This window comes from Strongylocentrotus purpuratus, unplaced genomic scaffold (assembly GCF_000002235.5).
Source record: "Strongylocentrotus purpuratus isolate Spur 01 unplaced genomic scaffold, Spur_5.0 spur5_scaffold_8, whole genome shotgun sequence".
NCBI lineage: Eukaryota > Metazoa > Echinodermata > Echinoidea > Camarodonta > Strongylocentrotidae > Strongylocentrotus > Strongylocentrotus purpuratus.
Window position 1 is genome coordinate 2,636,942 of NW_022145614.1, and position 18,276 is coordinate 2,655,217.

Below are 18,276 nucleotides of genomic sequence, written 5' to 3' on the forward strand. Positions count from 1 at the left end.
AATTCCAATGCGAACGGCTTCGAACGCCGTACGAACGATTTTCAGACAATGGAAATTCGGGAAGACAATAGAAAAACAGGGAGATTCGTACGAAATTATCGTTCGTACGAACCTGTGTGGCCGTATAGCATAAGGTTGCGACTAAATAAAGAAGAAGATATGCATGCCTCGATCGCCGAGGAAGGGAGGTCGATTCTTATTCAATTCATTCATGTGTGCTATGTCAGAAGATCTGAGTAGTTTGTTACTTAACTATTTAAATATCCCTGATACCAGCTATTGATAACAGAACGGAAGACCCAAGCTGCCTCATTCATTGATGCCATTTAATGAAAAACCACACACTGAATAGGACATTTTCGTAATGTAATAAAAACAGTAATGCAAAAATCTTTGTTAAGTGCTTCATTACAGTGGATGTGGAGAACCTCATGACAGAATGTAAATTCTTTTAGGTAATCCTCAGGCGTCCGCTGGTGGCATTTTCACTGTCTTAATGTTATATGCTCTGTGTTGTCATTTTTATTTTGTTTATGTACCTGGAAATCAAATAAATTTCAAATTTCAAATTTCAAATTACAAATTATTTCATTTAGCTGTTACGAATAATTGTATTTCAATAGACCTCTTGCAAAGTGCATACATTACGTGTTGTTAGGTAGGACAAACATTATGGTTTGTCCTACCTAGCAACAATTAATGTATGCAAATTACGACCATTATTACAAGACGGCCTATTAGATAGACCAGTTTTCTATTCATTATCCTATGCCAGGGAGCTGCACGCAGTGGCCTATTGACAAAGCCTTTCATGTCGGCAGTTTTAAAAATAAATGATAATAATATAAAAACTCACTTTCATACTTGTAACTGAAAGAAAAATTTTATGGGGAAATCTTGACAACATCTGACTATAAAAATAATCATCATGATGAATCCTGAAAGCGTAAAATAAATTAGTATACTAGGCATTGACATATTCAGAAAGTGTCAACAAATAGGCGATCTTCTTGGTAGTGGAAGCTATCAGGTTCAATACCAAACTCGTGCGTTAATTGTCGCTTTTTCCCTCTCCTCTCTTACCCCCTTTTGTTTTACGTTATCTCTCAAAATTTAGTGATGTTAAAGGACATGTCCCATTTGCAGGCCCAAAAAATGAAAAGGTTACACTTCAACGGCATTTGAAAGATAATACTAATTTAGAACTTCCCTCAAAACAAAAGGGCTTGGTAATTATGCCTTCAAGAGTTGGAAAATAAAAACCGTTAGTTGTCTAATCGAATTTAGCGATCGCGGTCGTTTAATTAAATAGTCTGATTTTCAGGCCCTTGTACCGAATGGCTGTATGTTTTGCAATGCTGCGCAAAGATTCAGTCACTTATAGTTATGGGGATTATGAAGTGGGTTATCGATGTAGAGTCAGGGCACATGCTCATTTACCCCTACAGCTCATATTATGTTCAGGGAGTTGTGAGTTTAAACTCCCTGGTCAGTCACTCAATGTACCCACTTAATAGTGTCTGACAGTGCATGAAGTCTAGAAATTAAGTAAACTGCATAATTGTGCACAGATAGGACATAATAGGTGATATATTCATAATTTCTGCAAAGTTCTACAGAAAGTGATGTTGTCTGCAACAGGGATAAATTACCTTTAAACCCCATATTATTTCACTAAAAGTACGACTGGCGACCCACACCCACACGCACGCACACACAGTACAGAGAGAGCCATTTGGAGCCATAGCAATTTGCTGCCCTCTGCGTCAAAAACAATAAACAATAATCTGCTGCATATAATTCCGCTAACTGTGCAAATTAGTAGATGCAGTTGCTCTTGATAAAATTAATGGGGCATTCTGCTCTTTTGATAGAGATTCCATGGATCAGCAACGAGTGGAAGAGATTATTCTTGAGTATGCATCAAAGAAAGGCATGACGGATATTCTGGCAGGTAAGGCGCTAGGTTTAATAATAGACCGACATAGATCAATTCAGTCTCTGATAGATATCGACCATTCGTCGCGATCGCGATCGCGCCCGTTGTTCCCCGGCCCTGAGACTAGCTGAGCTGCGTCTGGCATCAGCTGCACCAGTCCACCACTGTCACTGATGCAAGGTTGACAAATTTCAGTTTTATTTAAGAATTCCCCGTACCAGACGGTTATTTCTGTCTAGGCTAGGTGATTCTAGATTCACTATCAGTGTCATTATGAAAATGGTATAATTACTAATTAGACAGGGTAGAGGTCTATTTACTTTCTTACAAATTTGATCAATATTTATGAATCAACTTTCATTTTAAAAATACAAGGTCACCTGTGACTGTCCCGATCCCAACACGGAATGCCCCAGTTGGGTCTGTGATCATCCATCATTGGTCCGGCATGAACCGTATACGGTCCGAAGTGATCAACACTGTAGTCTGTACCACTACGGTTGCTACACGGACCGTCCCGGACTAACCAGGATTGAAATGTCCTCCTGGACGGTCCTGGCCTGGTCCCTGGATGACCAATTTGAAACAATTAAAAATTTCCAGGGAGGTTTGTTTCCAAGGTCCGCGCGCGCTGCTCACACATCAGCTACACCACGATATACACAAATTAAGCATGTACGGACACACAGCCATTTGGGGAAAGGTGAATTCGTGGGGAGTAAGGATATCAATGCGGGCACAGTTATGTGCGTCACCTGTTTAAAGCATGACCTTTCAAAATCTCTGTGGTGTGACACGTATTGACATTGCCATTGAATTTAAGTTGCGCTTCTTCTTTTTCTTCCTTTTGAGTACAGACCTCTTTACAGAGTATTATACTTTATATTATATCGTACTATACTGGGGGGTGTGTGCAGGTGGACCACTACGACAGGGTTTCCCCCTACTCTTATACGAATAGTGCAGTGGGTTCTTAACGTGCAAAGGTAGTGACTCTTCTCTACACAGGGCCTCCATTTAACTTCCTATCTGAGGGACGGAGTGTTTTCCACTTGACTTAACCTGTGTCTATGAACAAGGGAAGGGGCACGTTAACACACAACGCAGGCTCCAGTCATCCGCCTGGGTGGGAGACGAACCCGGGATCTTTGGTTCGACAGACGGACGCTTTACCGACTGAGCCAACTCGCCTCCTTAAGTGAAGCCACTCAAGCCGATCGGCCAATGAGAGTGCGTAAACTCACTGTCCAGCGCTCAATGCGCAAAGTTCTTTGTGCACTACTCTATCACGTGTACATGTACATTGAACTGTAAATATGAGACCAGTTATGTACACTCACTGCTGCTGTCACTTACATACAATAAGTAATATGAGTTGGCACTTGGCAGTCATATTGTTTGCCTATTATCATAATGTAATAACTTTGAAATCTATTTGAATGCTTTTAAAATTACAGAAATTTTGGAGAGAAGAGGGATGGAATCATTTCAAGTGCTCTTTCTAGCCCCTCTGAGGCTCTTCCTTGCTGTCGTCCTGGTGATCATCAAGAAGGATGATGTCATCGTTTTTAGGAGGGTGATAAACATTCTAAAGATGATCAATAAGAAAATTGATTCAAGCCCAAGAAAGCATCTCCAGATATCACATTCTACCAAGATAATAAGAGAGTTAAAGAGACGGGTGAGTCAGTGAATTGGGCAATTCTACACTTTTGATCTTTAAATTCAAACTATGTGGAGTTCTATGTTTTATATGTTTTAACCTTTAAAGGTGGTGTTGTTAAAATCACTTTGTTAATCGCTTTTCCTCCTGTCATTTGCTAAGGATGATTTTACAGAAGTTTCATTCTGACCAAAACTGAAAGAACCTCAGGAAATTATCTAAGGATAAAAGAAAGGGAATGGAGAGGAAAAGAATACTCACAAGTTTAGTTGGAATACGGGAGTCCACATTAAGATATGGGTGAAAAGCTGTTGGAAATTGAAATTGAATGTAGGTCTATTAAAATGTATGGAGTTGAGGCTGTAATGCCATTGTTGATTTTCCTTTACCCTTCATATGTGTCCACAAGGAGAATGCTACTTTATTGAATATTCTTACACTTTTAGGAGCCCAAAGGGCAAATGAGTCTTAGAGCAAATGGCCTCCTTGATAATAAGAATGCTTTAAAATGACCCCTGGAGGTAGAAAGTGGTAGAGTGGCACCATGATTTGCATCTACGTAAGTAATAGAAATATTTTCTCTTTTTTAATAGAAAATATAGAAAACATAGAAAATATTTTAATGATGATAATGAAGCCCGCCCCTAATAAAATAGAAGTTTTGAGAGATCAATCATTCTATGTGTTCATGAAATCTTTTACAGATTGTTTTGGATAAGATGAGCCATAAAGAGACAGCAGAAGATGCCTACGATTTACTTGATAAATACTTTCCTTATTCTAATGTAAGTAACAACTTTTGTATTCAGCACTTTATGCAATGTAGTGAAGTGTAAATTGAGTATAGGTTTTTAAACGATGTTCTTTTAGGCCCGGTAAACTGCTTACACTTACATATACATGACATTGTTGACACGTTTAGCATGTGTGAACACTGTCAAGAAAGGATGCACAGTTTAGCTGGCAAACTAAAATTTGAATTTTGTTTATTCTATCTTGTTTTATTGATGAAAACAACAGGACAAAAGTCAGAAGACAATGCCTCTTTTATAAAAGATGAATATAATGATAATCGCCACCAAAGTCTGTCTGTATACTGTATGTATGAATATTTTGGAAAAGTTATCCTTTTACTAAAATGTTTTTTGTGCCCGATTTGGTGTTGGAGGCATTGCTTATCTTTTTGTCTGTTCATTTGTGTCAGTGATGATCAAACAGCTCTAGAGGTATGAACTGGAAGGTTGGTATTTGTACACATTTGTATTAGGTCAAAGATCACAAGATGTAAATTCACCCAAAAATATTTGTGTTTTTCTGTTTATTGCAGAAATAAAATCCTAATATAAAAGTAAGGTACATGTATGAAAATCAGTCTTGTTGTGGAGAGATAAATTTGTTATACTGTATTATGGGGAGTTTAGATAAAGCTCCCATACCCCTTTACATGACAGTCTTGAATTTTAGACTCGTATCTATGCGAAATCACATCTTGATGTTTTATTTTGTCAATCTATATTTTTATATTTTTATAGTTAGACAGCCCAACTCTACTCCAGGACAAGAAAGGCAGACTTGATAGATTCCACCTTCAAGACATCAGACAGCAGCTTCTAGAAATCGTCCATACAAATGAGTTTAGACACCATGTAGTTCCAGCTGCAGAGAAGGAGTTCCTTGTGAATCAAGTGAAGCACTATGTCAAAGAGATCAGTAATGAACTTGCTCCTACACAGATTGAGCAGGTAAGGTTAGAGTTATCAGTAACAGCTCTGGAAAGTAATGGGGAATTCAGTTGGTCTTGTATACAACGAAGTATTCTTGTTCCACTCCTAAAAATTCCTGAAGGAAAAGTGCTATTTGCTTTAATATCTTACTGAAAATTGCCACAAACATTTTTGTTATGTCCTGTCTGCAAATTTTGGGCCTATTGTCATTTTCATCTCTTTTATTTTTTACCCCGGTATTGTGTAATGCAGTCTGCCATCAAAATTCATATCATAATATCAGTAATTCTTCAACGTCTATTGATTGTCTCATTTTGCAACTTATATTCCAGAATGTATTTATATTGTAGTAACTTAATGTCTCTAAGTTTGTAGAAATATGAAAATCATGGATCAATACCCAATTCTAAGAAGCATTTTTATGTGTGAGTGAAAAATAGTAATCCGAGTTCACTGTGATGATGTACATCCATGAAGCATTCAGGGGGTTGATTATGATGCTGATGAAACTTGGTCGTACTTTGATATTTTTTACTACTATTTAAAGTGTTTAGACATATAACAATGTTAATTAAAAAAACATTCTTTTCTAATAATACAGTCACTTAAAAAAAAATCCATCGGTGTGGTATTGTCTGCCATTTTCAAAGATTTTGGAAGACAGTATTCATTGAAATTCGCTGAATAGATTAATATTTTATTGTATCTTTTTTAGATGCAAGACAATTTTTGGAATTTTCATACCTTTTCTTTAGCTCATTTGAATATAAAGACAGTGCATGATGTTTTATTCTTATTTTCCCAACAGTTGTCATCACGTAATGGTTCTTCTCATTATGAGCTACCCAATTTATTTGACACTGGATTACCAAAGAGCAATAGGATATACAAAAGGCTGGTCTTACTGTGTATGGATGGCCTTCCCAGTGAAAAGGATCTTCACATTCTTCTCAGGGACATCTGGAATTATGAGTGTCCTAAGGAGAAAAAAACAAGAAGAACAAGACAGCAAGAGGTTGATGGAGAGGAAGAATCAGTCGAACTTTTGGGGTGTTCAGGGGAGGATTTAGATGTAATGAGACAAGGTGCAGCAAAATGGTTGAAAAGACATAAGCAAGGAGCTTTACTCCGTGAGAGGAATACTTCCGATTATTCAGATGATTCAGGAAAGAGGTTTGAGCAGAGTAGGCAGGGGGCAGAACTTCTGTATTTAAAGATCATGAGAGAGGTTATAGAATCAGATGATGACAGTGAGACTGAGCAATCTGACAGAGATGGAGGTCTCAACCAAAGCAGGAGACAGATAAGCAACAAAGACAGAGATCACAATCACAGTAAGAGACGGTCACATCAAGTTAGGAGGGATCTTAACCAAACCTTATCTAGGAGACAGTCACCTGATGTTAACGGAGATCTTAGTCAATCTAGGAGACAGTCACCTGATGTAAACAGAGATCTCAATCAATTGCGGAGACAGTCACCTGATGTGAACAGAGATCTTAATCAATCTAGGAGACAGTCACCTGATGCTAACGGAGATCTTAATCAATCGAGGAGACAGTCACCTGATGTTAACAGAGATCTCAATCAATTGCGGAGACAGTCACCTGATGCTAACAGAGATCTTAATCAATCTAGGAGACAGTCACCTCGTGTTAACAGAGATCTTAGCAGATCTAGGAGACAATCACCTGGTGTAAGCAGAGATCTCAACGGACCTAGGAGACAGTCACCTGATGTAAATAGAGATCTTAACAGATCTAGGAAACAGTCACCTGGTGTTAACAGAGATCTTAATCAATCTAGGAGACAGTCACTTGATGTTAACGGAGATCTTAACAGATCTAGGAGACAATCACCTGATGTTAACAGAGATCTTAATCAATCTAGGAGACAGTCACCTGATGTAAATAGAGATCTTAATCAATCTAGGAGACAGTCACCTGATGTTAACAGAGATCTTAATCAATCTAGGAGACAGTCACCTGATGCTAGCAGAGATCTCAATCAATCTAGGAGACAGTCACCTGATGTAAATAGAGATCTTAATCAATCTAGGAGACAGTCACCTGATGTAAATAGAGATCTTAATCAATCTAGGAAACAGTCACCTGGTGTTAACAGAGATCTTAATCAATCTAGAAGACAATCACCTTGTGTTAAAGGAGATCTTAATCAATCTAGGCGGCAGCCACCCGATCTTAGCAGAGATCTTAATCAATCTAGGAGACAGTCACCTGATGTAAATAGAGATCTTAACAGATCTAGGAGACAGTCACCTGATGTTAGCAGAGATCTTAACAGATCTAGGAGACAGTCACCTGATGCTAGCAGAGATCTTAATCAATCTAGGAGACAATCACCTCGTGTTAAAGGAGATCTTAATCAATCTAGAAGACAATCACCTTGTGTTAAAGGAGATCTTAATCAATCTAGAAGACAATCACCTTGTGTTAAAGGAGATCTTAATCAATCTAGGCGGCAGCCACCTGATGTAAATGGAGATCTTTATCAATCTAGGAGACAGTCACCTGATGTAAACGGTGATCTTAATCAATCTAGGCGGCAGCCACCCGATCTTAGCAGAGATCTTAACAGATCTAGGAGACAGTCACCTGATGTAAACAGAGATCTTAATCAATCTAGGAGACAGTCACCTGATTTTAACAGAGATATTCATCAGGGTAAGAATGTAGAAATCAGAAATGTACTTCGAAATACACATGTATTTATATTTTCATAAAATTACATGCAATATTTTCCAGGTAACTGATGTCCTCAAATATAATTAAGACTCTCTGATCACATAGACAGCTTGATTAGAGTTTTGACCCCAAACCTAATGCCTCTTTAATCTGTACACAAATGTACACTGTACGATATTCCAAATCATCTAAGAAAAACATTAAAAATGTAGTCATTGTCACTACGAAACTCTCTTAGACAATGATACATATATGTTGTACCGTCTCCTTATAGCTTTGAAAGCTACTGATGTCATAAGTATATTTACAATTGGAAAATGTTCTTGTCTTCTCTTTCTTCCTTTGCTTGTTGTTGACATGAACTTTTAGACAATTTTTTTGTTGGTAGTAATTTCATGTTTGTTTTTAAAATCAAGGATTTGATGAAGACAGTGAAGAGGCGATGGACATTGAATCTTCTGACACTGGTTCTGTGCTGGTGAGTTCACTCCTCCATACATTCCAATTTATAACTTGAATTGCGCGGTGAAGGATTAACGTTCTTTATTGAACTGTATAAATTACTCATTAAGAATCTTAAAAATAGCCTTGCCTGAGTTCCTGTAGGGAGGCAAATACACTTTCAGATTTGTTAAATCCAGAAAATGGATGTCTTACCGCTAAATCATTAGTCCTTTTGGTTTAGTTACAACCGAAAGGTCTTTCATAATGTGTCAACCAAATGGCTTTTAATGAATGATCCCAATCCCCATCCTAAGAGGGATTTCATGCACCAAACTGACCTCTCTTCAGTCTCTAGTAGCTAGGCCATGGTCAGATCAGACCTGAATGGGATGGTGTCTCAGCAATTACCGCTGCATCTGAGATTTGTTGACTTACAATAAAGTTACCCAAACTGCCAACTGTTCTTACTGTTGGAGAAATTACATTGTAGTCTCATTTGTTTGCCTTCAAAGAAATGTTATAATTTCTAGATTTCTCTCTTTTTGTGAAAACTGAATTCCTAATTTTGCCACGAGAGATTCCTAATTTTTGCTGTGAAAGTTTGGCAGGGATAAGTTGGGGCATCATTCACATGTGCAGATCCCTGCAATTCATTCTAGTGATCAATACACACTTGCCCTCGTTTCACTTAGACACCGGACGAAGAGGCAGCTTGTGAGCAGAGACAGAGATCTTCAGAGATGGATGCGTGTACATCAAGACTGTTTCCTGTATCCAAGTGCTTCGTAGCCCTCAAAGACTGCACAAAATACAATGAGGTATGATGAGAACATGCACAATAATTGTAAAAAGACCAGTTTCTATGATTTACAGCCCCACTTTCCGTCTGGTTCCCTAGCCATGTATGAATGATATTGTTGTTTTTCAATGCTAAACATTTACAATTTCACTTGTGATATTTTGTAGATGATTGTGCAACTAGCTGCGATAAATATGGAGTTCCTGGTATTGTGCATAGTAATTACACGATTTGCTGGCCCTGCACTGCTAAGGTGCGCACAAACACATTTACATCTAGGACCAGGCCCTCGCACCCACACCCGCTATGGCAATCGTGCCTTTTCTGTTTGTGCCCCCCTATTGTGGAACAATCTTCCCCATGAAATACACGAGTCCCCAACTTTAGAAACCTTCAAGAATAAACTTAATTTCGTTTGTGAATTTATGAAGTGCTGGGTAAAGAATAATTATTAGAAAATTATTTTTAGGAAATTGTTATTAGAATTATGTATCATGCATAAAATTGTTGTAGGTTAACATCACTTTGTATTTCTGTTAAGCACTTTAAAGCCCCATTGTACTACAAGAACTTGGGCCCTCTATATAGAAAACAATGCCTAATCAGTGCCTATTGGTCCCCCATGATCCCCTTTTTCTTATGTTAATTGAGAGCTGATTTGATGAGATAACCATCTGTCAGTGACCAGACAGGCTTTAATAGAAACATTGTATTAAATGTAATATATTATTATTATTATTATCAAACCTTACTGTGGAGCGTCGTAAAAATCACTAGCAATTACCGTTCCTTTTTTTAATTGTTTTTTATTTTTTATTCAACACCATTCCAGGGAATTCCTTTTGTGGTTGCATGCTATGAGGATGATAGTGACCTACCTGAAAGAGCAGAAGAGAAAGATGATGTATTTACAGAGGTAAGATAAATTTTAGATGAACCTTAAATGCCATACATGTAGAGAGAGAGGTTTCTCATGTATGTAGGGTAGAGAAAGATAGAACATTCAATTAAAAATACAACACTCTACATAGTGAATCAGCCTAACGGCAGGTGTGCAAAAACACGTCTATTTCATTAATACGGCTAACTCTGACTGGTTTGACCTGTACCGTAGGTAGAGCTCTCCGAGAAGGCACATTTTCAAACAACGATATCTCCTTCATTTTATCACTTTTTGCGCCCTGTTTTTTGCAGTATCATAGTAATATTTAAGAATATTCATTATACAAATCCTGTAAATAATTTAATTTCCACGTTAAAGTTTTTTGTTTACAAAGATGAAAACTTTGAAAACAACTCGATTTGTGACACATAGTTTTATTTTGGGGCCCAAATAAATTTCGTGTCAAATTTGCATCACAATATTGGCTTTCCAGTCCACATAAAATTTATTTAATCCATGTTTAATATGGGTCAGGATCCCGCAAAGTTTGAGGGCATGCAAAATCTTGTGTTTTTCAATAACCCGTCTTTGAAGCAACATAAAATTTGCACAAATACGTCATATTTGGTCAGAAAAGGAACGAAACAGTACATTGATTATTGCTCTTCAAACTTATCATGACATGTGTCGGCAGGAATTCTATTTGGTGTTTCAGGCTAGCGGTTAATCAATGACGTGCATATTCCACTTTTAAACAACATCAAGACTTTCCACTTTAGAACGCTAGAGGGCCTTATGAATGAAATCCCCTCTACAATACAGGGCCGACCTCGGCCTGCGGTTAGGCTGTGAATGCTCGTGATTTTATGAAGCTTAGATAAACATATAAGTTGGTAAGTTTTGCAGTGGGGAAATTGGCATATTGTTATCCATTATCAACACATTTAACATTTTTAAAAGTGGTTAATGTTAATGTTGGGACTGCTTTTCCATGCATTGTTGCACCTTAGTTCATTGTGCCCCTGACTTGACATTAGTCTCTAAGTAAGCTTGCTGCAATTGAATCTTTCTTAGTCTATTGAGTTTGATATGTTTCTGTATTGTAGATCATTCTAATATATAGATACTTCTGGGGGTCTTTTTAAGAGAAAGATGTTATATTGTACTTAAAATCCTTTCACTCTGTTGAATTCTTTTGTTTTGAACGAACCAGGCACGAAATCTACAGACAGCCAAATTTATTTCAGTTCAAATTATCACTAGTCATTCATCACATTTATGGTACATACATATATGTCTAGTTCTAAGGCCCATGTATGATATAGTTCGTTAACACGTAATGATTTGACAATCTGTTCTAAATCGTTATTCTTTTTTAGGCACATCACCAAGATGCAGCTGAGGAAAGAAGGCTAAGATCCTCTCCAAGCAGTCCAGGTATAGTGAAAAGAACAGACCACCTATCTGGCGTTTCTCATGGGCTCAAGAAGTCCATATCAAATCACAATGTGGACACATCTTTGTCACACTCCAAGTCTTCCAAGTCTTCTCCCTACAGACGGAAGTCCAAACCAATACAAAAGGTATGTACGAAGCAATGATTATAACGCTCTTACACATCACTAATTCTTGTGATGGAAGATAATTTGGAAAGACATCACCAATTATAGATTACAGATTGGATGACAACTTTGTATCATACTGCATCAGCAATATGCAAGTAATTGTCTACTTTTCATTTATTTTTTATTTAAAAACTCAAACATGTGCGTGCCCGTTTAAAGGTGACCAGCTGGAATGCTCCCCAGGGAGGGAAGAATGTGTACTTTAATGTGCACTTTAATGTGCAGAATAATAATTGAATCCAATGACCAGGGTTATAATAATACTGTTAGTGCTTTGGTCCCTTAATGGTATTATTATTGTTGTTGTTAGTAGTAGTATCGTTATTAATATAATATTTAACAGGAAGGAGAAACGCTTATGATTCAGTATGTCTTGTTCTGCATTTACTCCTATTTGTAGACATCCAAGCCCTTGTGATATAAGCATATTAAAAGTAAAATAAAGCTGCAAATTTGTTTCCGTGATATGCAAGAATTATTCACAAATATTCACTTTGTCACAAGTTATCTAGGCCTAGTCTAATGAAGAATTGTATTTATTCTGAATTGATTGCTAGTTCTCCAGTCTTTAGAAAACTCATAATCTCCTAACTCTTCAGTACTTACATGTAGTTGCAATTCATCTACAGATCGATTCAATCAGTTGCAACTCTTTATAAGGCAGAGCCCATGTGTTCTAGTATACGAGACAACAACTCACAAAGCATTCCAATATCTAGTGAACATGAGCTGTATCGTCTGCTACATTTTAATTGGTTATTAATCCCTTTAATATGTTCAATACAGAGAGAAGATATAGAAGTATTACCTGATGTCAGACAAAGATCTCCTTCACCAAGCGGTGATGCCACTGGAAGAGAAGAGAGCTTTACTAGATTCATAGCTATGCTTGGATTATGCCCAAAGACAAACACAGATGTAAAGAAGCATGTTATCCATTTATAATCATTACCATGTATATTATTTAGATTAGATTTGTTCCAAGGGCCGGTCACTCTTTTTTTTGTGGCTGGTCCAGGTCAGTCTTTTGTCACCTTACCTGCTTACATGTATGAGTAGGGGACTGACTTGCACCAGTCACAACTGCCCACTCCTGAATCCTGACCCCCTCCCCCCCCCCCCCCCCCCTTCCCTGTGTGATTGATTGTATGCATGGATGTGTAATTTATCATTGGTGATTTGTCAGTTTTGTACAGTGTAAGTGTAGCTTTTGAATATTTTCTTACTTTTCTTTTATTATACACAGTTTGATTATGATAATGTACTGAGGGAACTTTTTAACCCCCAAGCTTCTGCTTTCTGATTTGTTCTCCTTTTTTTCCTTATCTATTATTTTACTGTACATGAATTGTATCTATTGTTGTATATGATTTACATTTGTTAATGATTTGGAAAAATAAAACGATAGAATTGAATTGAATTGAACATCCTATTTATACAAATAATAATAATAATAATAATATTCTGTTCTAAAATAGTGCATATCACATTATGATATAATGTCTCTATGCATTTCCAAAGGGCTAGACCACAACCCCTCTTCTTTCTGCTAGGTATGGAGTAATGTTCTAAGGACTGAAGTTGAATGAAAAGTATTCATTTTTAAATAGTAACAATCATACTTATCATAGAGACATTAGAGATATGAAGTATACTTATTGCCTATAGAGTGGTGAACTTTGACTTCATCAAAATCTATTTTTTGAATTTCTCAATTTTTTCTTCATAACATTAGGAGCCAGAGCAATATAACACTGAGCACAGGTTATAGGAAATCTTTTAAATTCAGATGGTCACAATAATTAACATTTTCAATTGGTTTTTGATATTTGGACATTATTTTTGATGCTCTTTCGGGAAAATGACGAAAAAATTTAGAAATTCTAAGAATAGATTTTTATGATGTCACAGCTTCAGTACTCTATTACAAACTGCATGATTATTACCTTGGCTTCGGCATAGCTGCTAAGATGCTCAAGTATTAAAGAAATGTCTTCCTACCATTTACCTTCACCTGGGTAGAATGTAGCAAGTGTAGATTAATGTCTTACATGTGTATGTAATAGGGCTTTTGCAAGTGGACATGTATCAATCAGACCTGATTATTGTGTCATGAGACTGACCTTTAATGTCACCAATCAAAAGACACAATGCTGTTTTGAATCAGGTCCGCCAGAATTAGTAATAAGGCCAAAACAGAAGTATTTGTACCACTAGACCAACTCACATCTTGTTATTCTTCATTGTTTCTATAACTAAAAAGGCACCAAGTGAGGCAGCAGTAAATGAAGTGACACAGAGGTCTGAACCATCGACAGACCCTGACCCAACTGAGAGATTGGTTTATCTACGTAAATGTTCAATTGTCCTGGAGAAGGAGAAGTTTATAGAGGTAAGAATTGATGGCTAATGGGTGAGTGAAATCATTCAAAAAAGGGACATGGCAGTGATTCTGAGAAGAACAGGTTTGTACAGTGGCATAGCCAGCTTTTCACTATTGGGGGAGTAACTGACTGCTGGAATAAATGTTAACTTTACCAATTTGAACATGATTCATGTAGGGTGCAAAGAAGTTTTTATCCATCTCACCAGGCCTTTTTTTACTCTCCTTGAATGGAGTCAGAGTGCACATGAATATGATGTAGAGGAACCAATTGTTCTAATTGTATCTCTGCTTTCTATGAGAGCATCTTTTGATCGAGTTGGACTATTTGTTGAAAAACAGTGTTTGTTTGGAAGAAACTACAGGGATGTTGGATTCTTTCAATTCACTTTCAATGTTTATTATTTTGTAACTTCTGAAACCAGGAAGTGGAAGAAGAAAGCAATGTTGAGAAACAAGCTCCTGTCCTTTCTACTAAAGCTGACTCGGACCAAGAAATGGAAGACCAGAGTACTCCTTTCATTCAAGACGATAATGAGGTATGATAGGTAGATGGTAGATCATTAAATACTTTAACAAATTGAAGGTGCAAATGTGATAGGGGCATGAAGGCATTGATCACAGAAATGCCAGTTTTCAGGCAAAAGCCTGAATTTTGGCCCTGGCAAGTTATTTTTAGGCCATAGTTTAGGTTTTTTGTGTACAAAATAGCTTATTCTAGGTGATTTTCTGGCCCTCTGATCAATTCTAACTGGGATCACTGTGATCAGTATCTGATAGGGAAGAAAAGAAATACCTTACTCCCAGGCATGTTCACAATGCAAGGTTGAAAAAGGGTGTAGAATGTTCAGTCTGCAAGAAAGTAACATATAGTCTCATCATTTTTTTTTTCTTCTTGACGTTGTTAAAAATACTAACTGCCAATGTAGGCCTACATGATTCAGTGAAATGATTGACATATGTACTTTCTATATTATTCAAATCAGGCACCTTTTGAGCAAGCAGTGACAGAACTCAAAAGAACATCCGCGCCAATGAATGGGAGAAACTCAGCACAAAGAGAGGTTGTCCTACCGGAGTGTTCCATTCGTCTTCTAAAGTACAAAGTGGTATGTAGCCCCTGGTAACTCATGCTTATGATTGTATCTCTTGTGATTTAAGAAGTAAATCGAAAATTGTGATAAAGTGTACACTAAAGGATACCAGTAATATCGAATTGGGCTTTGTTGAACTGCATTTTGAGAGAAACTGTCTAAAACTCATTTTAAATTGTTTATCATACAAGGGATAGTTCGTTTAGACCTGGAAAATATAAACATCCTCGATACAAAACAGTTTGTGATATCTCTTTGAAATTTCTGAAAAACTCCTACTTACATACATAAAATGCATATATATATATATGTGTGTGTGTGTGTGTGTTACCATGTGTTCATGTTCTGTTTCATCTGATTTCCTCATCATTAGCTCACTTTTACTCAGATAACTGTCATTCAGTTGAGTAATATCTGATCAAATTTATTACTCTTACAGCTGACCGTAACCCACTCCAGAAGGCTTGTCATCAGAAATTCTGGAGGACCGTCCATTTTCAAAAGAAAGAACTATAAGAGAATGGTAAGTTCTTCTTAACATACTTTGGCTTCAGCCACCGCAAGCATTCTGTTAAATACTGTGCATTAAATCTCAGTCAGTCAAGTTTTCTGCTACTTTTTAGTTATTTAAGATTGGTGTTGAATATTCCTCCAGTACTTGCTATATTTTAAGTTTTGTCTCAAAAGTTGGAGTTTGAACTTCAGAAAAGTTGTGCAATTTATGGGAGGAAGAGAGGGAGAACAAAGCAAATTGAATTTAAAAGATTTAGAGACAGCCACAGTCCAAATGGCTTCATTTGAAATTGCTAAAATCTGTTTCATAGAAAACATCTTCTTTTTCTTTTTTTCTTTTTGTTTACAGAGAAACCTCCAAACCTTCCAATATGGAAATGTACACAATCAGATTTTCCCCTTTTCAGTACGGTATTCTGTTATAAAAGTATTCTCTGAAAAATGCAATTTATTCACAAATTTTAAGGATTTGTTTATTATTATGCATATCTTTCAGAGCATCCATATACCAGGCTGTGGGAGAGTGAGATTAAGACATGATTTACCAGCATCTGGTCTTTATATGTGAGTAGATACTGCACACAGCTTTTGATGCAGTCACTCCTAATGAGGCTGTTTTGAAGCTTTTTTGAGAGGACTGTCATGTTCTAAACAACCATTTAATAAATTTCAATGGAATCAGAGTTTGGCGGCATTAGATCAATGTTTATCAGTATTATACATACAGTGTACATTGTACAGGGTGCGCCACAGTGGCATAAAGTGTAATCTTTTAAGATATTTCCATGTATTTATGTTATACAGCAATATTTGATTACCGGTACCCTTTTTTGGGTAGCATAAACCCCATTAATACTGAAAGTGACACATTAGTTAAAACAAACAAGTGATTATTTTCCTGCAATATTCTCATATTTACCTCTAAGAATATATTATTATTTGTATTGATAAATTTGTAATGTCAAAAAGAATTTGATAGCCGAATTAATATGTGGTTTGTTAACTATAAATCATAATGAATAACTTCATATGTGCATGTCTTTGCAAGTCTAGGAATTCATGTTACATGTCGGAGGAAAAAGGAGTAAATAAACGGTATGGCTGATGAAATTAGAAAGAAAAAAAATACAACAATTTATTACATTGACTTTTATGCATGAATTTTCAGGACATTGATAAACTGTTCATGCCTTCTTTTTTCTGGGCGCTATAAATGTTTGTATTATATATATATGTATATTCAGTTCACCAATCCGTAGGATAGGTGGTACAGCTAGAGGTACTCTGTAGCATTCACAAGCATAATACTCAGAAATAGGTATCAATTTATCAAATCATCAAATACTGCTATTTGTACATGAACTGTTCCCTTGTGTCGATCATGACATGATAAATTTTCTAGTGCTCGATTTACAATCAACTTTATTGCACTGTTACTTACAGACAATTTTTTTCATATTACAATTGAGTTTTGAATTTCACATTTAATGGCGAATTCCATTGTTAAGAAATGAAACTAGTACTGTTACTTTTACATCATTACTGACAATTTTTGCAATTTACAAATGAGTTTTGAATTTTCCATTTAATGGCATATTCCATTGATAAGAAATGAAATTATAGTAACCACTTGCAGAAATTTATGTCTTTATATGAATTTGTTAACATTCATATTGCAAAATAAATCTTGTGGATTGTTGAATTTTGCCATGATCGTTTGTATTCTTATTTTACCTATGTGAAACCTGATACATGTACAATAATTTTACAGGGTGATAAGACGCAGGATTATATATATTTGATATATATTGAAAAATGTTTACCCATTAAGCAATGTTTGCTTATAATAATATTGTGTAGTGACACAGGAGAGATATTGTTCAGTTAAATATGAAATAGTATTGCCCATGAATTTTACAATCTTTATAATCTTAATATTTGATATTTTTAGTGTACTAGTGTAAATCTATTATTTAGTTGGTTCTAATAAAAGCAGAAAAATGAGACAAACAAATTAAGTTTGAGCAATATCCAATTAAAAGTAGGAAAGTCATGAATTTTTGAAGTTTTCATTATTGAAAGACAAATTGGCAATACTGTGACGTATTTTGCGAGCTCCTCTCCTATTTGCTCTGTACAGAAAATTTCATAAACTTGCAGTTTCCTAGTTAGTGATGATGGAATAGATTTTGTTCATACAGGGGTTGTATAGAAACTTATTTGCAACAATATTTAGGGTGAATGTATGATTGAACATTTTCTTGAGGGAAAATAATCAAAATATAAATCTTTTAGGTTTGTAGTACAAGACAAATGGGAGGGGAGCTCGCAAGATAGGACACAAAGTTGCCATGTTGTATTTGATTTAATCGCACCTTTAAAATTCATAAGTCTTATTTTTAATTGGTTTTTTCTCAAACGTTCATAGACCTGTTTCTATTATAAAAACCAACTTAAAATTTGGGTGGACTTCCCCTTTAATTACCAATGTAATGCACTTCTTA

At 36.2% G+C, this 18,276-nt stretch overlaps 1 protein-coding gene across 5 annotated transcripts; it reads left to right on the top strand.

Annotated features, from left to right (window-relative positions):
- Positions 1-1,798: 1,798 nt before the first annotated feature.
- LOC100889434 (interaptin) lies at positions 1,799-16,898 on the top strand. 5 transcript variants are annotated; one of them, XM_030975481.1, is made up of 16 exons: positions 1,799-1,954; positions 3,397-3,620; positions 4,307-4,387; positions 5,135-5,344; positions 6,135-8,010; positions 8,448-8,509; positions 9,168-9,293; positions 10,107-10,190; positions 11,537-11,740; positions 12,569-12,700; positions 14,046-14,174; positions 14,508-14,526; positions 14,586-14,704; positions 15,152-15,274; positions 15,699-15,782; positions 16,269-16,898. In XM_030975481.1, the coding sequence occupies exons 1-16, from the start codon at positions 1,882-1,884 to the stop codon at positions 16,338-16,340; spliced, it is 3,618 nt and encodes a 1,205-aa protein (XP_030831341.1). In that variant the 5' UTR covers positions 1,799-1,881; the 3' UTR covers positions 16,341-16,898. The 5 variants fall into 5 exon arrangements, with proteins under 5 accessions (XP_030831341.1, XP_030831343.1, XP_030831345.1 ...); XM_030975483.1 differs by lacking the exon at positions 14,508-14,526 and having other exon boundaries at positions 14,591-14,704; XM_030975485.1 differs by lacking the exon at positions 12,569-12,700.
- Positions 16,899-18,276: the final 1,378 nt, after the last annotated feature.

What these genes read in the sequence shown, in the direction of transcription:
- LOC100889434 (XM_030975481.1), top strand. Translation starts at nt 1,882, where the DNA reads ATGGATCAGCAACGAGTGGAAGAGATTATTCTTGAGTATGCATCAAAG. An exon ending in AAGATGATGTATTTACAGAG is followed by an intron (nt 10,191 to 11,536) that starts GTAAGATAAATT and finishes ATTCTTTTTTAG; the next exon opens with GCACATCACCAAGATGCAGC. An exon ending in AGTCCAAACCAATACAAAAG is followed by an intron (nt 11,741 to 12,568) that starts GTATGTACGAAG and finishes TGTTCAATACAG; the next exon opens with AGAGAAGATATAGAAGTATT.